The 22,486-nt window shown below is 36.2% G+C and overlaps 3 protein-coding genes across 5 annotated transcripts; 1 reads left to right on the top strand and 2 right to left on the bottom strand.

The window, feature by feature from the left end:
* LOC105164696 (protein EARLY FLOWERING 3) lies at positions 115-5,340 on the bottom strand. Its single transcript, XM_011083413.2, is given in 6 exon segments — positions 115-631; positions 634-1,268; positions 1,371-1,422; positions 3,117-3,931; positions 4,505-4,814; positions 5,169-5,340. Coding segments are annotated over 5 exon segments (2,085 nt in total). The 5' UTR covers positions 4,718-4,814; positions 5,169-5,340; the 3' UTR covers positions 115-261.
* Positions 9,524-12,715, top strand: LOC105164695. 2 transcript variants are annotated; one of them, XM_011083412.2, is made up of 3 exons: positions 9,524-10,162; positions 10,238-10,997; positions 11,904-12,715. In XM_011083412.2, the coding sequence occupies exons 2-3, from the start codon at positions 10,479-10,481 to the stop codon at positions 12,540-12,542; spliced, it is 1,158 nt and encodes a 385-aa protein (XP_011081714.1). In that variant the 5' UTR covers positions 9,524-10,162; positions 10,238-10,478; the 3' UTR covers positions 12,543-12,715. The 2 variants fall into 2 exon arrangements, with proteins under 2 accessions (XP_011081714.1, XP_011081713.1); XM_011083411.2 differs by having other exon boundaries at positions 9,524-10,997.
* LOC105164693 (homeobox protein 2) lies at positions 16,114-22,170 on the bottom strand. 2 transcript variants are annotated; one of them, XM_011083409.2, is made up of 8 exons: positions 21,968-22,170; positions 21,732-21,820; positions 21,418-21,650; positions 21,223-21,336; positions 19,977-20,354; positions 18,009-18,411; positions 16,486-16,563; positions 16,114-16,375 (listed from the first exon to the last, which is right to left on the bottom strand). In XM_011083409.2, the coding sequence occupies exons 5-8, from the start codon at positions 20,336-20,338 to the stop codon at positions 16,325-16,327; spliced, it is 894 nt and encodes a 297-aa protein (XP_011081711.1). In that variant the 5' UTR covers positions 20,339-20,354; positions 21,223-21,336; positions 21,418-21,650; positions 21,732-21,820; positions 21,968-22,170; the 3' UTR covers positions 16,114-16,324. The 2 variants fall into 2 exon arrangements, with proteins under 2 accessions (XP_011081711.1, XP_011081712.1); XM_011083410.2 differs by lacking the exons at positions 19,977-20,354; positions 21,223-21,336; positions 21,418-21,650; positions 21,732-21,820; positions 21,968-22,170 and adding an exon at positions 19,055-19,194.

Genomic DNA, 22,486 nt, shown 5'->3' with positions numbered 1-22,486 from the left:
TTCAGTGACTATTTAATTAATCAATTATCTTTAAACAGAAAAGAATTAAATAATCGAATTATGCTAATCTTCATTAAGTCAACAAAACGAGTATAATTTTGTAGAATCCGGTTATGATCGATCGAACTTGCAACAAGAATCAAATACAGTTACAAAAGAATACAGGCAAAATGGTTTCAGAAGTTGAATCCCAAACGCCAAACTGATGTGAAAGAAAGAGGTGGTTCCCACCTGCTCAATCACAGCAGCAGAAGAGAAGCTTTACATTGAATCATACTGTTTTCTTTCTTCTTGTATAGACCTAAAGATTCTTGCAGCAGATTCAGATGCAGATAAGGCATTATGTGGGATGACCTTGATCACCCGACTCTGGCGCTCAGGTGTAGCAACCTGAGGGGTCGACTTGGAGGCACTGATAGCCCCAGAAGTGGGGAAAAGTGGAAGCATATTTCTTCCTTCCAAATTGTTGCTCGCTTGACTACCGGACCGTCTTTCAATCGGGCTACTACCTGTGCTAGCTTGCATATCAATATCCTTGGACGCCCGCCGCAAGTTAATATCGTCTGGAACTGCCCCATTCTTTTGGCTTGGGGAAGTGAACAAGTTATGATGTTGGTTGATGAAATTGGTTTTTCATTTTCTTCTCCTCCTGAAAACCGACCCAGAGTAGCTGGGGGGTTCATTTGCTCAACAGATGAACCTGAGAATGCTGCCGTGTTCATAATTGGCATGCCGTAGGGAGGAGGCAAGTAGCCATGAGGACCAACAGGAGGAAATGAAGGTAGTTGATACTGAGGAGGTGGAGCTGGAAGTCCATATGGAGTTAAAATGTTGCCCATCATTGGATTTGATGCAGGGGGAGCACAAGGTTGGCCCATAAATCCAGGTCCAGGATATGGCTTGTATACTAGTCCCTCAGAAGGAGACATCACCGGAATCAACCACTGGTGCGGCCCTTGTGGTTGATTGAAACACCACGATTGATTGACAGATGGTGCAGGAGAGTTTGCGCTCAATGGTCCACAACTTGAAGGCAGACCCCCGTTTTGAGCGGAAGAAATGGATGCTTTCTCAACAGTGTTTTCAGCAGAGCCTTCCTTCTTGTGACTTGGCTTCTCTGTGTCGCCTTTTTGCTTGGAAACATTTGGGATTGCTTTAACAGCGCAACCCAAGGGGAGTTTCTTTCCATGCAAAGGCTTTAAAGGCTTACCCAAATAACCAGAGTCCTCCAGCAGAACATGTGGTGAAGCAGAAATCAATTTCTGAACCTGATTTATAATGATGCAGAGATGTTTACATACCAAACATAGGCTGGAGGCAGTACACATATCAGCAATCATAAGCCACTAAAACTGAATAAATTGCCTCACCTTTATCAGTCTATGCAGCTCAAACACTTGAACTGCAAAAAGTCTTTGTTGACTGCAAGGAAGAAAAGATAAGGTCTTAGACTCGCAACATAAAATTAATGAAGCTTGGCAGAGCAACCAAGCAGAAAGTTAAGCACAATCTCGGCCTGAATCAATAAATTTGAATGTCAGCTTCACACACAAACTTTCCACATCACTGATCATTTGTATGTCGAGTACTAAAGTACAAATAGAACATGAGAAAATAGCAACAATCAGAAACTTCAAGACAACCCCTCCTAGTTAGTAATACAAACAAGAAAGTATGATCAACAGGTGTAAGCTTGCAATTTAACTTTCAGAGAGAAGCACAAAAATAGTGAAATTGACATAGAAAATGTTGATGCATAGGTAGATAATCGTACTTTTAAGTTTTTGATCATTTATACATGAGTTATTCTCATATTCACTGAGGAAATGTCACAAACCATGGCCCAGAACTTAAAGGAACATGTGGCAACTGCACAAGTTAGTTAGTAATACAAATGGAAAAAGTTTCAGATGTTTTGCTTCTCTGACCACAAAGGCAACTAAGGTACTATCCAGAGCCTTTTCCTGTCCCGAAGTCAGACCAGCATTGCTTCCGCAGTTAATTCTCTCAGCTACTCCAGCAACATAAAAAACAATAAGAGATACTTATCCTGGAAAACAAGAAAATGGACAAGAAGGAAAGGGCCATGGCTGTTTGACTCACCTTGAATAAATTGTACACTCTCAGATGAACCCACCATGCTATACAAAAGATGATGCGCCTCCCGAATACATCGAAAGTGGCTGATCAAATAAATTTCTCACTTTGAGGGATTATTAGACTCTGCACCAGTAAACCCACCCACCATTTAATCACACAGACAATATATGTACTCAAATTGCAGAAAAAACATCCTCACATCTTGAGTCAGCGCCAGAAAGTGGCTCGAACGATTAAAGGACAATTAAACCAGCAGCAATTAAATCTGGCAAGCGCCCAGACTGGGTAGCTAGAGGGGACCCACAGAACATCCCAACGTGTAGAAACACATAACCTTCTCCAGCGACTTTACAAACCTTTCTCAATTTTGTGTTCTGATGGACAAGATTTCTATGAACACAATCAACTAGTCTCACTACTTTTAACACAATCCTTCACCATATCACTTCTCCAAGCATATACGAGATTAATAACAGTAGCCTAATAAAATCCATCACACAAAAAATTACTGATGTAATTGCCCAGGAACAGGACATAAAGCTTATATGACCAGGCACAGAAACAATGGTGACTAATCACACAAGTCTGGATCAATCCACAGGGAAAAGAAAATGCCAATTTGATACAAGAACTCCTACCAAGGGAGAGTCGAAAGCAAAAACAAAAGCAAACATAGAAGTTTCAAACAGTTCCTTTGCTTATTGAACTTCCACTATTGCTTGGTCTAACTGCTCTATATTATATTTAAGATATTGTTTAACTGAATTGATTTAATAACAATCTAGGAAGACTGCTACCTGATCATAATCAAACCCTGATCGTATACGAATAAATGAAGTTTCAGTCACTTATAACCTCATGTGATTGAACCAAAGATAATTTCTATTGAGGCATAATGTTCGTTTTAAAAAAAAAAAAAAAAAAATCATCCTGTTGTGCAAGTAAAATTTTAGAGCTTCAACCAAATCGCCAGACAGCAACAAATGAGATGCAACAAAGAGAGCATAATAACTTACTTTACAAGAGCTCTTCTGGCTTTCCAAAAATGTTTCTGGCCTATCATGCTCACAACATCATCAGGTGTTATATCCAGTCCAGATATGGTATCCAAAACAGAAGTTTCAGAAACACTGTCGCCCTTCTCCAAGTTATTCATTTGTGGTGACCTACAAGAACCATCTTCAGAAGATTCTGTATCATTACTAACACCGTGCACAAGATTCTGGTCTTCTGATGGTAAACCTTTATTTGAATCAGATGAATTTCTTCTTGCTACTGATATTGTATTCTTCCTTAAAGCAGCATTACATTGCCTATTGCTAGAAGGTTGTGACTCGGCACAGAGCTCTGGTCTTACACAATTATCAGTCTTTAATCTGTCAATATTATCACTGGGCTCATCTCTTGATTCATGAATCAGAGAGCAACCAGTTTGCTTGTCAGTGGATGATGAATTTGAAATGGCTTTAACCCAACCAACCACTACCTCTTTTGAGTTTTCTCTCTTCTGGTTGTTGCCCTCTTGCCTTGTGCTGTGTTCATTCATGCCTGTTTCTTCGGCATCTTGGGATTTCAACGAGTGATCGAAAATATGAGGATTGGAGGATGAAAGTCTTTCCCGGTCCATATTAATACTATACTTATCAAATTCTTGACTAGCTATAGAGTGGACGAAAACAGGAACACTGTAGTCACCTTCATTTAATTTCTTCCTCTGCTGTAATTGTGGCGATGAAGTGCTGAAATCAGAATATTGACTGTATTGGTTCTCAGACGGATGTCCAGGTGGAACCTGACGAGAGAAACACATACCTCGGTCATTTCCACCACCCTGCAAGTACAAGTTGCTTGGACTGATCAGAAACAAATGAGTTTACAGAAAAAAACTATCAGACAACAATCCATTTCCAGAAACTGGAATGGAAGGCAGCACTTCACACCCTCAAACAGAACTAACATTGAAAATTTTGGTCTCTTCCATCTAAGAACTTGCAACTTTTTGAGCTAGTATTCTCAAGCTAACTACGGGGTACGGACTTCCTTACGCTCCCCCTCCCCCCATCGTGCGAAACTAACAATTAACAAACGGGTTAATTACCGGTAGAAGTTTTACGCATTTTGTACCTGAACTTGAAAGACCGTTTTAACTTTGTCCAACTGAAAAAAATCACGTAAAGAAACTGGAAAATCCAAGAGAAAGGATAAATGCTGTGTACACTATATGTTCAACAAATTGCACCAACCCTGATCAACCATCAGGTGTTCACAATCTTTTGACTTCACCCGCAAATTTACCAGACATGATAACAGTGTAAACTCAACCATAAGAAGTTGAAACTTATATAAGTAAAAAAGATCAAGATACCGAAATAGTTAGCAAAGCATTTAAGTTTTCAAACCTCACCTGGCTCAACCGAGGCACCAAATTGGCAGCGGAATTACTGGGGTCACAAGGCATCACTGGATGACTGAATCTCTGAGAAGGAATACTGAGCTGCTCATAAAGGGCCATCTTGTTTCTTGGAGGTGCTCTTGGCCCTCCCTTCTCGGTATCATTAACATGAAGCCTAGGAAACATTGGCCCCATCATTTTCTCCTCATCTTTCCCTCTCTTCATCCTCGCTCTTTCTAAACACTAGACCGCTTTCTCTTTCCGTTTTGCAAACACCGAATCACCAACTCACCATCTCCAGATGTCCTTTTACATAAACAACCTGAAATCCACATGCCCACAGCTAACAAGATCAAATCTCTCTCTTAAAACAACTCCACAATTTTCAACAAATTACACCTTGCAACGAAAAGCCACTAACATCAATTAGGAAACCAGTATGCACATATCAAATCCATCACTGACAAATTCCAATTCCAAAAGCAACCCACTCACCCCAAGAAAACATCAAAAACACTAACTCCATCTTTAATCACAATTAACCAGAAAAAACAAAACGCAGAAACGCACAAGCAAACGTCAACAACTCTTCTTTCCCCTTCCTCACAAAGATCAAAGAACAATAAGGAACCAAAAAATTCACAGCAAGAAAGCCTGAAAGAAGCAGCACAAATACCTTTTAAGCAGCCGAAACATAAATGCAATCTGATAAGGGAAAGGTAACAGCAGTGAAATCTAAATAGATTTGAGAGTTTGGATTCTGTGTAGAGAAAAAGGTGGGGGGGTGATGTGGGTTAAAGAGGAAAGGGGAGAAAGTGCAAGGCTGTTGTGGACCCAATATTTGGATAGAACAGAACCTAGAAGCTCCTAAAGAGGAAAATAGAGTGCATTAAAAAATTCAACTTTTAGGACATCTACTGCTAGATTTTCGCCCAAAAGAAACCCCGCTAAGATTAGGTCCACTTTCTACAATTACTTTCATTTTGACACGTTTCCACTATTTTTTTTTATTTTACTTTTTCTTCTTTTTCAATCACCCTTTTTAGATTAAAACCAATCCCTTCAAAATTATATACTATGATATTAATTTTTTCCCTAAATTATAGTTATTTTTCTTCAAATCTTGATATATCTATAAATTTCTTTTCGTTGTTTGGGAAATTACAAATATCCTCGATTTTAAGGTCCATCGAACAAAGAAACAATTTCGTTAGGTTTTCATCCAACTTTTATGATATTGGACAAAATGCCATTTTAATTCTACAGTACAATTTTATATAATTTTGTGAAATAATATATCCTATAAATTATTTATTTTATACACTCTCATATTTTATAAATATTTTTTAAAAAAAATAATAAGAGTAAAGTAGTAATTTTCACCTCACCGTTCTAGAACTACACAATTATTTTCGTTCACGAGTGAATTTCTCAAACAACAATGAGAGAATATTTATAATTCTGCTAAATATTCACGGAGATAGTTGTAATTTGGTCTTAATTATTTACGATGAAATCAATTCAGCTGTAAAATTATTAATTACTAGCGTTTAATTAAGTTCATAAATTTTAAAACTATTTTCAGATACAATAATCGACGATTTTTTTATGCAAAAAGCTCTCTAAAACTTATCATAGTTATAAATATTCATTCATTCTTTAAAATATTATAAATATTTTTTAAAATTAACGACTGCAAATAAATATATATCGTAATATCTCATTATAAATAAATATTTATTAAATAATAAAAAATTATTTATAATTTTACAAATAACGAGGTGTCAAATATGAGAAAAAATTTGTTGTAAGTTACATATAGTCGTTGATATTTAAAAGAAGTTGGCAGCTGGGCCGAACACCATACTCGAACACCGTCTGATATATATAAAATCTTAGGAGATCTGGATTGATTGGATGCGTGATGAACATCTGGCCCTTGATTGGCCGCGTGTGTTGGGTAGATCACGCATAGTGGAAAGGATCTTGAGCGGATATGGTGGTGTTTCTATATTATTAATTAATAATAATAGTTAATAATATAGATCCCACCCCCTACCTCCAAATTCCATAATAATTGTTATATTTTGCTAAGTAGCTGATATTTTACATTAAAATTGGTGAGTTGAATGTTTGGGTTTTATTGTCTAATGCTATCAAATTATTTGATTATGAAGTTAGCCAATGGTATTTGTCTTTGCCAACTCATTTAACTTTTAAAATGCTGTAATAGCTGTAAGCCACTCTCACTTTATTTTTGACTGAGTCTGATTTTTTACCTACTGCAAACCCATCCATTGCTATTCTTTGTCAGCACAGACAAATGAATATAAATGAAAGCCAAACATTTTTTGTTTATATATATATATATATATATATATATATTTGTAAACTCTCGAAGATTGTGAAAGAAAATAAAATAATAATTATAAGGGGATTCTAGTAATTATAAAACAACAACTGGAAAAATGCATTTACATCCACGAGAATCAAACGACAAGTAGATGAGGTCGTTGGATATGTATTCTTTTAAGGAAAAATTGTAAGTAGGTTTTTTTAATTTGTAAACTAACAAATTATTCATTATGGAAAAAAATTAATAATTTATCTCTCCATGTTTTTTTATAATGCAATAATTTATCCTTCAGTATTTTTTAGAATGAAACAATTTACCTTTCTAGACAGGAGAACAAATTGCTCTGTTTTAATTAGTGAGGGGGTAAATTGCTATTTTTTTATTTGGGGAGTAATATGCTCATTTACAATATCACAGGATAAATTATTAAGGGATTGCAGTTGTTTCAAAATTCAGCGGTTTCCCTTCTTCTTAACTGATATTACAACATCTTCTGTTGCATATATGCCAGTTTTTCCGAGAATGTTCCTTCATGATCTTCAACTCTACTTTCCACGTGGTCAAGCCGTAGGTACCGAATTATTTGTCATGCATAAAACTTTTGAGGATTAGTGATCAAAGAGTAACTGGTGAATGACACTAGCAATTTTATCTAAGACTACAGTGTAAATGGTGTTGGTTGTCTTTTTAAGCATGTTGCTGTGTGTGATTTGGAAATGCACTTTCTGGGTATTGTGTCTTTCAGATAAAAACTAGGAAAGAAAACAATAGTTGTTCATGCGTTGAAATAGAATACATGCAACACGGTAGCTCATCTGAAAAATTATTCGAGAACAAAGTAACTTATGTTACATTTGGATGAATGAATTTGAATATGATGACTGAATTTGGAGAAAATATTTCAAATGACTAATTTGCAATTCATCGATATTTAAATTTTATCAATTCAAATATAGCTTTTAAAAAAAAACCTTTTGATTTGGATGTTTTCACATTTGATGGGCTCAGCTACGACAGATGTAGATCATATGTGTTGGGTGGAGAGCCCATAACATTATTGTAGAAATAATACACAAAAAATATACAAGATATTAATAAGAAATTACATCAACATAAAGCAGCGAAAATAATCGATCAAACAAAGGTTCAGAGAGCCAGATCCATTTCTTAGACTTTACTCATGATCACTAAGATCGGCAGCCTTAAGATAAAACCCACGGTTGCACACGGTTTTGGCACAAAGCCCTTGCCACAAAGGCTATAACCCTCGATCACACAGATCTTCTTAGCACAAGGTCACTTAGACCTTCAATCTCTCTATTTCACAAAAATTTGCAATGAGCTTATCGGAATAATTCACTGTTATAAGATAGGAGAAAGGAGTCTCCTATTTATAAGGCCGAGAGAAGAGATGTAGATGGAATATAGGGATCACCTTCCATAAACCATCAGCTTGGTTTTGGAAGGAGACTATCGTTGCAAGAGAAAAGTGAATCACAGAGAGGGAATAGAGAGATGTGAGATATGAGAGAATATGAGAGTTAGGTAGAAAATAAGTAACTAACTCGGGTCGGATTGGGTCGGGTCGGAGGTCGATTTGTGGGTCGTGAGCTCCGGCCAAACCATAGCCATCCAAGTGGGTGTATTGGGCCTCCCTATTTTTGGTCATGGGCCATAAATTTTCCAACAATATGTCGTACGGTTGTGTTTGAGCGGAGAAATTTTTGCCTGATATAAGTATTTGATGATCAACTAAAGTACCACCAGAATATGTATATAAGGGGAAACTTAGAGTGCGATAACTACAAGAATCATACACTTAAAATCTTCATAAATAATATACAGCCTGCACACGAGCATGCCTAGGATGGTGCATGTGTTATTCATCCCCGTTAGTTGGGATGTGACAGGGCTTGGGCTTGTGACTTCATGGGCGTTTGGGCTTGGCATCTGAAGGACTGTTATTGACCCAATCTAGTGACCTCTATATACATATATTTGAGCCCATATCAACATGGTTAAATTTCAGTACCATTGAAAATATCAAGTCAACATCATATACACAGACATGTCTTCTTCTCACTTGCGCCAATTTCAAACTTGATGTGATACATTAATTGCACAATACAAGGAAATTAAATTTTATAATGGACAGAAAAAGCAGTTTTAGTAAGAAATTAATCACCCATAACTACGTTGTCACGTTGGTAGCTCTGGCGGATCCCTTGTCCCATTATCTCCCAATACGGCTAATGCGTTATTATGGTAGAAAATCCACAATCTTGTGTTGAAAAATTGGTGTGTTTTTTTTTTTTTTTCGTAAGAATTACGTATATTCAATTAATATATTAAGAATAATAAATAATAAATTATAATAATTATGAATTCATCAATTTATCATTATGATAAAAAATAAATTATAATAATTCATATAAAGTGAGATAAATATTCAAATATATCAATAAATGTAAATTTATCACCTCAAATTTGTGTATGAAATCTCAAATAAGTCAAAATTTTGGATTTACAATCTAATTGCGTACATAATATGGCATTAATGAGATCTTAATAATGAATATCCTAATCTCATCTAGAGGATAGCCTGTCCATTTATACACCAATAAATATTACCCGGCAAAGTTGCAACGCCAACAAACATAACATAATCCCCCCCCCCTTCCCTCTACCGGTCTTCTGCCACCTCCACCCTACGGCCCCTCCCTCCTTCCTTAACCATGTGATTCTGATTTACACGCATTCTTAAGAAAAACACCACATTCCTGAATTCTTTACAGCATTTTTCGTCTGTCTCCTTGGATTTTTGCCACCCCTTACATATATTTTTGTATTTCAATCTCTCTCTCTCCCTCTACATTTTTTTTCTACTCTCAGTGAACTGGGGTGTAGTTCTCTTTCTTTGCAACTTTGATCTTTATCATTTCCTTTTTCGCTTGAGTGTAATTTTTCTTTTCTAATAGTACAATCAAATGCTGTATATGGCGTCATTTTGTATTGAACGATGTCAATTCCGTGATATATCATCTTTTCTTTCTCTCTCTTTTAGCTATGATGATGCAAGCGTAGTTACTTTCCCAAGTTGAAATCTTGACGGTGACTCATTTTTTTTTTTTTTTACCCCAATTTGTTGTAACTTACCCTTTTAGCTTTTTGAGTTGGAACATCTACGATTTTGCTTTTTTTATGTTTTCTTTCTTTCTTTTCAATCTCAGAGTAAAATCTGCATTTCTAGTCCCTCAATAATCTACCCTGCTGCTCTGTGTGGGAAAGTGCAAGTGTTTGGTAGTTTTCATTTGGTAATATCAAGCTCCGTTACTTCTCTTCACTGTAAGTTGTGAATGAATATATTGATGGGGTTTTTTATTTCTTAGAAGAGACAGGAATTTTCCGATCGTTGTCTGTTGGCAGAGGGGCGTTGTTGCTTTCTTTCGCTGAGATACAGATGGTGCGTTGATAGAAATCTTGATCATATATGTTTTATTTATATGTAAATCGGGAACATTGAATTTGGTTGTGGAAAGTTGGGTTTTCTGTTGAGATCCCAGGAGGGGTTTTATGCTGGAAATTTTGATCCCCAGAAGAAAAAGTTTTAGGGTAGGGATTGTTTGGTAGATGCAATTAAAGGTTGGACATATGGAAGAAGGTAAAGATCCTGTTGCGGTGAGCAGGACAGGGCAGACTAGGGCTTTGCCCCAAAGGCTGCTCCAATTACTTGTACTCTTTCTGGTTTTATGTTCTACCTTCTCTGTTGTTAGTATCTATATGATCAGGTACTTCGGAGTTAATAGTGTAGTAACTTCTGTGAGGCCTACCTTACTTCCCTGCAACAATGAAGCATTAACTTTAGAACAATGGATCAAGCCCCCAACGAATTTGATGCATAAAATGAGCGACGAGGAGTTGTTTTGGAGGGCGTCTTTTGTGCCCCGTGTGAAAAAGTATCCGTTCCAGAGGGTCCCGAAAATAGCATTCATGTTCTTGACTAAGGGACAGTTGCCGTTGGCACCTCTTTGGGAAAGGTTTTTCAAGGGGCATGAGGGGCAGTATTCAATCTACATTCATTCATTGCCTTCGTTTGAGGCTGATTTTCCATCTTCATCTGTATTTTACAAGAGACAGATACCTAGTCAGGTATGTGTTCTGAAACTGTATTCTCTACAAGTTCTTTATCTGTTTACTTTATGGATGAAGCTTAAGCTCTGTGCAGAGTAAAAAAAATTATCGGGAAATATTGTTGGTTTTCGTTTTGCAAGTAGTCAAATGATTTACTTCACGCTTGATCTGTTCGGTGATTAAATTTTTGTATCAACTCCACTGATTGTTTGGTTAATGGTGTTGCTTGCTTAGACATATGAAAGTCATGTGCAGAGAGGTTTTCTGTCATCACTTAACAATCAATTTCAGTGGACGTATTTGGTTCATTCTTCTTTGTCATGTTTCCTTTCATTCGCCCAGTAGGGCAGCTACTTCATTTCAGTATGCTCTCAGTTAAACTACATATATTCATTTGACAAGCTGGATAGTTCTTGTCTGATACTTGCTTAACTATCCAGGAAAGTTGATGGCTTGGACTTTGTCCTTTGCTGCCTGCTTGTCTCTGAAGTTTGCTCTTGAGAAGATAGGTTAATAATATTTCAATCGTATTTTCCTACCTAATGATTGGATTTTTACTTCCTTATTATGTAATGAACACGATCTCTTATTAAAACCACTGCAAGAAATTGCAATCCTGGTACATCTGTCATATGAAGTGGGAAACGAGCACATTCAGTTTTAATACCAGCCACTTTGTAGTATTTGAGAATTTCAAAGTTGACTTATATGGCTGTCCAAATAACCAAAGGTGGTTGTTTTGTTTGACCCTTTACTGAGCATATGGATATGGAAAAATAGCCAATGCTTGTCTATGTGACTCAGGAGAAACTCGGTAAAATGGCATTACATCTATAACTAAGAATTGGAGCTCATTACTCTATGGAGGCCACTTCTTGACTTCAGTTAATTTATATTAATTCTTTGGTTTCTCATCCTCTACAGGTCTCTGAGTGGGGAAAAATGAGTATGGTTGATGCTGAGAGAAGACTCCTGGCTAATGCCTTACTCGACATATCCAACGAATGGTTTGTCCTGCTATCTGAATCGTGCATTCCCCTCTACAATTTTAGCATGGTCTACAACTACATAACGGGCTCCAAATATAGCTTCATCGGTGCGTTTGATGATCCTGGCCCGTATGGGAGAGGACGCTACAACGACAACATGTTACCAGAAGTAAACATCACAGATTGGCGAAAGGGATCTCAGTGGTTTGAAATCAATAAAAAGCTCGCTCTCTACATCGTTGAAGACACAAAATTCTACCCAAAATTTTCAGAGTTCTGCAAACCAGCTTGTTATGTGGATGAACACTATTTTCCTACCATGCTGACCATTCAAGCTGCAACTCTGTTGGCAAACAGAAGCATAACTTGGGTGGACTGGTCGAGGGGCGGAGCTCATCCGGCAACTTTTGGTGGATCAGACATTACAGAAGAATTCTTTAAGAAAATCTTCGACGGTCGTAGCTGCTTGTACAACAATAAGCCTTCCTCCATTTGTTACCTTTTTGCAAGGAAGTTCTCTCCAAGTGCCTTGGAAGCTTTGTTCTTGTTAGCCCCAAAATTCTTAGGTTTTTAGCCAACATTCTTACTATGATATATGGTGATAAAGGAAACGGTTATATGTATAGGAGCGAGAGCTTGAAATTTGGAATCAGAATGTTGAATGGAGAAACACTTAGGAATAGCTGCTTACTGTTGTAGTTGATTCTTTACTAGTGAAAATTACATGTAGATTTAGCAGTTTTGATCTGATCAGTAGTCCAATAATTCTGCATTTTTTCATTTGTGATCCCCGTTCCACCATTTTAATCAGTTCACGCAGAGTATCAATAATAAATTGACAACATAAACTAAGAAATATCAGTTGCATAAAGCGTTGTATATAATCAACATTTCTCTCTCTCTTTTTTTTTTTTTTTGAAATGCTCTCAGAATAGAATTGTGATTACTAGAATTGAACTTGTTGCAAAATTATTTTTTTTCAATAATAACGATAAATAAAATACAATAATTCATCTTCATATATTGAGCAATATCTTAATTTAACTAATATATTCAATATGACTGATAATAATAAATAAACTATAATAACTCATACAAAGTAAGAAAATACCAAAGCATTCAATGGGATTCGAAATTGTTCAAAATTTCTTATACCAATTTGAAAAGCCACCAAAAAAAAAAAAAAACTGCTTATGTTATTTTAATTTGAAATTCCATCTCGAATAAACAATAATAATATAGGAAAAGATATCTAAATGTTGATATATTTATTTTACAGGCATCCGGTTAACTCTATCAAAAGAGAAGAGTTAACTTTTGAAGTTACTATTGATTCAACTCTTTAAATATTCAGTGAGAGAGTGTGGACAAAATACATATGTTTTTTTATGGGCTCATATAATTACGTGTCGTGGGTGAAGAAGGTTCTCGAAAATCGGAATTTATTGTGAGGTGGTGGGGTCTTGGGCGTTAATATATTGACTCTTGTTTTCTAACCTATTTTGAGGTGTCAAGCTGTGAATGGTGAAGTTTATGAAATAGAGGCGAGCACGTGGTCCCAACTAACCGCACCAAACGAGACTTGCCCACTTCTCCCTTCCACATTACAATCATACCTTACCACACATTCTCTCCCTTCCCCTGCACCCCTCCATCAAATTGTAATTATTTCTTTTTTTTTTTTAAATATTAATCGTTGTTCGTATATGATTTGATTATTTGTAACTAGATAAAAAAAATTATGATGAAAGAAGAATTATGTTTTTTGAAAAAAATAATCATAGTCTGAGAGGTTGAGGAAGAAAAATATAGATTGAAGCAGAGAGATAAATTGTAGTGATGAGTTTATTAAAAATATTAAAATTTATGTAAAAAAAATGAAGACATAAGATGAGAGATAAATGTAGAACGGTGGGTTGCGAAAAAAAATATAATTATAAAATTATTAATTTAATTATTTTTTTATTTGAAGTGATGAAATGGATTAAATGATAAATTTAGTTATTCAAAAATTAGTATAATAATTTTTTTAATAGTATAAATTTGTAGAATTAATATAAAATATATGTATATAAGTAAAATTTAACAAGAAATATGAGTGTATATTTGTTTATATTATTTTTTTTTAATATGTTCTTTAATTCAAATTTATGAAACATAATAAATGATACGACAGTAGAGATATTAAACGTTACTCGAATAAGTTCCAAAGTTTGCGCAGTTTAAATTATTCGAATTTCAAAATGAATTCAATTTAACTTTTGAACAGCGGGGATGTAATGATTACTTACCACACAAACACGGTGTCGTATTGAACAGCTGTCTACCCACACTTGCCAGTCTGTTTATTCGGGCAGCTGCCCGTACAACCTAGCCGCTGCCCTAAACCCTCACCCACCATCCTCTCTCTCACTATATAAAAGAGTCGCATATGTTCGCTTCCTCAGCTCTGCCATTCACTTTCACGAGAAATTCTTTCTTCGCTTCATTCTCTCACACGCAGAAATACACACTTGAAAATAAGCAGAAGGTGCAATGGCGGTGTCTCAGGCTAGAGCTTTGCTGGTTGCAATGGCGATTGTGACAATTTTCGCTCTCATTGGGAGCTCAGTGGCGCAGGAGGCTCCGGCGCCTGCTCCGACATCCTCCGCTGGAATTGCGTCACCGTCGTTTTCCGCTGGTTGCGCCGTCGCGGTAGTTTCGTTCATCTTTGGTTCTGCACTCAGGATTTGAATTTCTGGAGAGTTTCTATATGCGCACAGTGGAGTTTATGTATAGGCCGAGGGTATTCTAGGGATTTGTGGAGTTGATTTGTGTTATTGTGCAGATCTGTTCGGTGTTTGCTTTGTATGGAGTATTATTCTTAGGAGATCGTGTTTGGATTTTTATTTCGTTTTGTAATTATTTTACATTTTATATGCATTTGATATTTTGGTTTCGTGGTATCATGTTTTGTTTCCAAATTGTTTTTCTCTCTTTTCTTTCTTCATTGTGTTTGAGTTAATTCTTTGGTTTTCTATCAGATCTAACTTGTCCAGATGAATTAACTTCCTAATCATATTGTTGCTTCTAGAAAAGAATTCTGTTTAGGCTTTGCGTTGAAGGATGTTGAAATGAACGGAAATCTCAATGAACCTAATATTCAATAAATCAAATCCATATGCTTTGGTTAATATCCCAAAATTGTCAATAAAAGAGTGATAATTTAGGCCAAAGTTATTTAAACTGTTGTGAGTAACTTATATGGATTTATGTCTTGAACATTCATATTGTTAAATATAGAAAACTGTAATACCGGAAATTATTCTGTGTAAGCATGTAAATCCAAATTAAGTATTAAATTTAGAAAATTGTAATGGAAGGATTTTTTTGGTGATATCTGGAGTTAGTTCAACTACCAAGGTCTATGGACAAGAAATGCTTCATATTTTATATGTTTTCATTTGCTTCCAACTCTGAGTGAGAAGCGTCTGGAAAAATTGTTTGAGGTGGTTGGGAATCTCATGTAGTTGTTTTAACTTTTCGTCGTAGGACTACTCATTTTCTTTAGACTGCTATCTGTTTGCCTCACTAAAAGTTTAATCCCAGTAAAAGATCAGGGAGTAGTCATATTTTCTCTGATGTTGTTAGGCTGTTTCATTTGTTTTGGTTGTCAATTCCCTATAATATTATGCTAAGGCTGTGTGATTAATTCGACATTTCTGTGACTAAGCTTTAAAATTTTTTGTTTCACCAAATGGAAATAATAATAGGATATCAACGGTATTAAAGAGCAAGTACAGTGTACGCTCATCACATCGAAATTTTTATTTAAGAAATCGTTAATACATGGGCTGAAATGCAGGGGACCCTACTGATTGGGCCTTGAAGTACTTTTCAACTTTAAGTGGGCTTGTCAGAGTAATTATCGTCTCAGGTTTGTTCGCTTTTGCTTTTCATCCTCTGACGTCTCAACGACTACTTCTCTTTCTTGTTTCTTTGTAACGACAATAACTTTTCTTTCTTTTGCTTTCATGAAATATCATCTTTACCTTTAGTAAAGTAGGAGATATAAAGTTGGTTTGGGAAAACAAAACCCAGGCTTTAAATTAGATTTATTTCTAACTAATATGTTTTACATTATTTAATGAGGTAAAAAGTAAAGGTTTAATGTAATTATTGAAGATGGATGACTAATATATGCTAAAAAACAAAGACAGACCGATTATATTAAACCGTATGAATTTCAGCCCCAGATGGTTAAAATCCGCAAAAAGGAGAAGCAGACGAGAAATATTCTCACGACCTCAATTTTCAACTGACATAAATTTCTTCACTATTTCTATATATGGACACTGGTTATCTCCTAACATTTCGCTACTCTGATTCTGAGTCCATGTTTCCCATAGCCTTCAACCCTCTAGGTCTCTGAAAACATAAAGAGTGTCCCGGATTAATAGAAATTGAAAAAAAGAGTAAAAACTTTGTTAAAGAGTGAGACGAGAGAATAATGTGAAATTTAAATCCGAAAGAAATACCTTCTTGGAAACTTTCTTCTCCCTGACCTCGTACCGTTCCAGGGTCAAATCGCATAACCAGGCACCAGGACTCACCAACTGTAAAATGCACAAGAGAAGAAAAGTCAGGGAGAAGAGATATAAACATTTGTAATATGAAATGTTGCGCCAGGGAGTTGAATGTCTAAGTTTGGAGAAGATGTCCAAAAAATGCCTGCTTCGATCCCCAACAACAACAATCTAGATTCTAGACCAATGTGCTGGCCTTAGTTGCCAATGGTGTCAGACAGATATGGGTTCTTTCCACTAAAGAAAAGAACAAACAGGACAAAGGAGTCCCCCACCAAAACCAAAACCCAATACGTGGATTGCCATATTCCCTCCACAGTAATTTAATAGAAAAATTGCAAAAATATTATTGTCCAACCATTAGATGGCGACTATTGTAAAGACAAGACAAACATATGAAAGATGTAAAAGGCCAAACAGATCCTCTTTGTGCGCCAACAAACATTTACTCCTTTGAGCCATTCTTTAATAAAAGGACAAGGCAAGTTGCATATGACTACAGTACAGGCTTTATAAAAAGACCTCCCTTTTTTTCTTTTTTCATGTGGGTGTGTATTTCTTTCTTTTGTTTAGAAAGTTGATCCAAACAGTAAATTGTTCGTGAGAAAAGAATTCCCAAATGGATCGGGTGCATTCCAAGACCATTAAAATTAAGAAACAATGCATAATTGTTATCAGGTGCAATGAATTTAGCAGATTCATATGTCCGATATGAATTTTAGAGTACAATAGTAGCCACTCATTTACGACAAATGGATAGGCAAAAGTGCACGTGTATGCCTAACCTCCAACTAGCGTTATATGAATTCTAGCAAGAAAGACCACGTCTACTAACATCACAGCCCCCACATGGCCCTCATACTACCCACCAAAATAATAGTTTTCCAGTATTAGCACACCATAAATCTAAAGTATAACAAGTAGCTTTTTCTAATGGTTGCAACTTTTGTTTTATTAAAATATTTATTTAATGCACTCTATTATTGAAATTTCTTGAGCAATTCTACACGGGTAGGAGGGTTTAATGAAGTTCATAAAAGTTGTCCCTATATGCTTTTTGTACAGAAAGATATTCTTTGCCCCAACTTCTATCACTGCATAAAAAGGTCTTTATGGCAAAGATGGGTTAATATTCCAGCTCCAGGGTCTCTTATACCAAGAAAATGTTATATGGCTGTACCCCAAATTATAGTAGCCAGATTTATTTTCATTCCGCCATATAATCTTCTTCATCTTAGATGATTAAAATACAGAATTGAGTCAATCAATTAGCAAGAGTTAATACATATGAATTTGAGTATTTGACACCAAACAGCAATGTCATGAACAGAAGCAAGCATCATTACTTTCTATACTAAAATTCAAGATGCTAGTCATTCAATGTAAGATCCCAGTCAGTTGATTTCAAGCTCAAGATTTAACCAAAAACAAGGAAAGGATTATCACAGAAGTGGAAGGAGAACTGAAGAACTTACGTTGAGCGTGCGCTGGATAAACTTGGCTCGCTTCTTTGGTCTCTGAGGGAGCTTGGACCCTTTAATTGCCAAGAAATCCTCTTCTTTCTCCTTATTTGTCAAGGCGATCACGAACTTTGGAGGCCACATGGCGGCGATTGTATCACCGCCGGAGGACCCACCTTTTTTCCCATCATGGGCTGTCTCCGATGACCCAGAACCACCACCTCCTCCGCCGCCGCCGTGGTGGTGGTAGTGGTTGTCATTATGATTGCTACCATTATTGTTGTTGTTCTTGTTACTAGTGTGGTGGCTACTATTATTGTTGCCAGCTGCACCACTTCTCTTATCACCTCTATCTGGGGATGCCAATCCCCTTACGCCGTTGCTATGTCCCCGCATACCAAGTGAACTCTCTGAATTCCTGAGATTGAAAAGAAACGGAAAAGGAACACAAAGCACACGCACAAGTAATCAGAACATATACATCACATCAAATGTATATAAATCTAAAAATTTTCATAAATAGTCAAATAAACAAATACTATGACTTTCTATCAAGAAAATTGACAACCCAAAAAAAGTTACACCAGTAACAAAATTTAATTGAATAAAACGACGGTAAAAAAGTTAATATATATTGATATATTGATGGACATGAAATGATATTACTGAAATAGCCTTGTGGGGTAGTGGTTTTGGATCGCAGGATGGGCGCCCAGAGCCCAATGTTTGTTCCTTAGGAAATGGGGGATAGTTGTTAAAAAGAGGATGCGTTTCTGAACTGGAGTCAGCTTTTTTATTTTAAAATGGTCAAGCTATTTGAGGACTGTGTGTGAGAGAGATATGCAAATAAGCATAGAGAAACAGTAGATATGGAGCAAAAAAGGTGTAAAGTTGTCTATGGCAGAATTTGGGCCATCGGATTGAAATTCGTACTGCCTCTTCAAATAGTTTACGTGTCCTAATCTTCTAGTATATGTGGTGTTGTGGATCTAGCAATCTGGCATTGGCAATAATAAGAATTCATGGAAAAGAAGAGACGTAGAGGACAAATGGTGGCCCACCTCCCAGACTCTCCAATCAGCATCGCCCATCAAATGGAAAGGCTGTTCCAATTAAGGCTTTCAGCTACACATGGCGATGAGATGGGAGCACCAACAATGAATACAAGACCAATTTATTTTATATATCCGGAAATAAGAAAAAATAATTATTATTCCAAAATTTGATAAAAACCAAGAACCCAAGTGCATAATATCTAAAAACATCAAACCCTTACTAATATGATAAACCTCAAAATAAAAAAAAATTATGTAAATTAATTTATATTTACATAGCTTTAATTAGTTCATTTGTTTTCTCTGAATGGACATATATTTTGATATTATAAACATGTTTAATCAATAGAAAATGATATAACAAATTATCTTTGTTAATTCAAATTGAAAATTTATAAGTCATATCTAAATTTTAAATGAATCCATCCAGAGAGGATATAGCACATGAAAAAAAAAGATTCAACTTCAACAAAAAATCACCTTCTTAGAAAGAAAAAAGAAAATAGAGAGAGAGAGAGAGAGAATAAGAAAGTGGCATAGAGGATAAGATGAAGAACCTAACCATTAAAAAGGACCAGATGAAGAACCCAAAATCAAACAAGTCAAATTACACCACCAACTGCCATTAGCATATTTAATTACGTATCATTTAAAAATAACATTATTTATCATCATTCAACGAACCACAAAAAAGATAATAATAACAATCTGAACATACAGATAATCATTTAAATCATTAAACTTGAAGAATCTCTCTTAAATCTCACTAATATCGCTATTTCTGATTTTTAAGTGCAGACAACCCATTCCAACATCCTCATATTCTCTACGAAAATATTTCAACAATTATTACCGCCTTATCCGCGCATGTTAATCACGTGAGACCACAAAATGTCATTAAAAGAGAGTAAAAAGAAAAGAGTGTTACCTCAAGATACGATGAGAGGGAGAAGCCGGACGCTGACGGAGATTCAAATATCCGTTATTAACGCCGTTACCCTTACCAGCATTATTGCTGGTCAGCTGATTTGAATTCGGATCCTTACTACTATTATTATTGAGATCCGACCTGACCACCCGCCTATCGATCCGGGCCGTTGCCCGCTGAGCCGGCCCGGACCCGTTATTGATGTTATTACTATGGTCCTTCACCTGGACCTTCATGCAGCGTAGCCTTTTCCGGTTCCCCCACTGTAACACGAAGTCAGACGAAGACGTAGCGGCTGACCTGGATTCGGATCTCAACAACAGCCCATCTCTATTGCTGGAGTGAGTGTTGTTCCTCTCCATCTCCCTCTCTGCACACCTGTGAACCGTCAAATTTTCTGTTAACTAATCTTGTTGAATTTTGAGCCATTTACAGTACATAAAGGGAAGAGGGGGGAAAAAATTCGCAAAGAACTTCAAATCTACAGATCTTTTTTAAGTCAATTGCAGGTCAAGGATAAAGAAAGAAGACGAATGGAGAAATGGGAGAATTCAATCATAGGTTCTACATTCCCAATGTCCAGGAAGAAAAGAGATGGAAATAGTCTTAAACTGAAATGCTGCTCAAACCTTTGCCCAATTACAGCTTGGCCGAAAAGAAGAAAGAAAGCGAAAGCAAGAATCACTGAATTTACATTTCTTGAACTAGGAAATGGAAGGATAGGATGTATGGTTTCTCCATTATTAAATGTGGAGAATTTGGTTTTTAAATGTAAGCAAATAAAGCATAGTACTCCTTTAGAACTCTTTTTTGGTTCCGAGTTAAATAGCTCTTTCATCGAGGAAAATCCATAGTGGTTGATATCTGAAATGCGAAGGGGCAAATCAGGATAGGTGGAAGAAGTGGTTGGAAATTTATGTGTGAGTTTTAGGCCTAGAGGAGCGCTGTGCTGATGATTCCGAAGAACTCAGCACTTGGAACAAGGGGCCTTCAACAAGTGAATTCCAAATCTCGGCGATTATATCTCTCAAAGAAACAGCAACAGCAGAGAGGAAGCGGAAAATTTTGAATTGTCAACAGAAAAAAGACGGGAGAATTTGCAGCAGAACTTTGAAAGGGACTCTCTAATCAAAGTTTGCATCAGGAAATTCTGGCGAGAGGTTGGTGAAAGATGAAGCTGAGGTTTCAAATTTGAAATTGAGGAAACCAGAATCAGAAAGGGAAAGAAATATGTCCATTACATCACCTGCAAAACCTCTAATTCTCTTCCACCGCGATCAACAACTCTTCCACAGAGAAAACTTTACCTCACTTTTCCCTTCCAAAATCTAATAAATCAGTGAAACAAAATCCGCTCAATCTGCAAAAACAAAAATCAAAACAGTTTGTTCTTTACAATCCAATTATATGGTAACTTTTTAATCTAATCGAAATAAATTACCTTATCTACTCTGATTACTATCCTTCAAAAGGAACTTCAGGACAGATGAATTGATACCATGTACGCTAGAACAACACGTTAAATTCACAGCAACTTTCAGCTGATCTTCGAACCCTCACATATAGCTATTTAGCAGAGAAAAAGGAACAAATCGAAGTTTCAAATTGAGGTCTCTATATACGTTCCCGATCCTTTTCACCAGGAAGCCGATCTCAAATCTCCAAGAATTGCACCTGCCAAACAAAATTAACCAGATTTCAGAAAAATATCAAATAAAAACTAAGAAAAATGGAGACGGAATGACAACTACAGACCTATTATATATCCTTCCAAAATCCAACAAGCTGCACCAAACCTTTCACAAATCAAGCCTCAATATCTTCTCAACAACTCGAAAATGTACCTGTAGTTCAGAAATGGGAAACTTAGCGCATATTACATGTTAAATTCATAGACTTAAACTCGTAAAACTGAAGAGTTTCTCATTATTAAAAGGAAAAAAAAGGTTTAGATCGTTTTATTATAATAATTTCACTACATTTCCACTGACCAAATTCCACTGGCAAAATTTCTCTATTTGCCATCAAATCCCAAAATTATGAGAGAGAAATTAGAGAGTTAGAGAGAGAAAGCGAGTGAGTGAGAGAGAGAGAGAGAGAGAGAGAGAGAGCTCTTTTTTCTACTTCTTCTTCTTCTTCTTCTTGTGAAGAAAGAAAAGAAAAAACGAAATACTCTCCTTTCCTTTCAAACCACCATTTTTATACTCTCCCCTTCTCCATTTCCAATCTGCAACCCGTAAAATACCATCGACGGTTTAGATCGATTTTCGTCAACTGTTAGGAACGGCGTCATAGTGCCCCACATAAACACTAGATGATGGTTCACGGCGTTAAATTATTTGACGGAATCTTTTACGCCGTTTAGTCCGATAATTATATCTTTTTTTTATTTGCAATAATTTAATCATGGGGACTTCTCGCTAACCTGTGCTCTGCCACACTATACTTATCTCTGATTAATCAATCTACTATGGCTATGTTAACTTAATTCCTTTTTTTTAATTTACTAA

The sequence above is a fragment of the Sesamum indicum genome, linkage group LG6, assembly GCF_000512975.1.
Source record: "Sesamum indicum cultivar Zhongzhi No. 13 linkage group LG6, S_indicum_v1.0, whole genome shotgun sequence".
Classification (NCBI taxonomy): Eukaryota; Viridiplantae; Streptophyta; class Magnoliopsida; order Lamiales; family Pedaliaceae; genus Sesamum; species Sesamum indicum.
This window is presented reverse-complemented; position numbering and strand designations above follow the sequence as displayed.

What these genes read in the sequence shown, in the direction of transcription:
- LOC105164695 (XM_011083412.2), top strand. Translation starts at nt 10,479, where the DNA reads ATGCAATTAAAGGTTGGACATATGGAAGAAGGTAAAGATCCTGTTGCG. An exon ending in AGAGACAGATACCTAGTCAG is followed by an intron (nt 10,998 to 11,903) that starts GTATGTGTTCTG and finishes CATCCTCTACAG; the next exon opens with GTCTCTGAGTGGGGAAAAAT.
- LOC105164693 (XM_011083409.2), bottom strand. Translation starts at nt 20,338, where the DNA reads ATGGAGAGGAACAACACTCACTCCAGCAATAGAGATGGGCTGTTGTTG. An exon ending in CCCTCTCATCGTATCTTGAG is followed by an intron (nt 18,412 to 19,976) that starts GTAACACTCTTT and finishes TTTCAATCTCAG; the next exon opens with GAATTCAGAGAGTTCACTTG. An exon ending in AGAAGAAAGTTTCCAAGAAG is followed by an intron (nt 16,376 to 16,485) that starts GTATTTCTTTCG and finishes TTATGTTTTCAG; the next exon opens with AGACCTAGAGGGTTGAAGGC.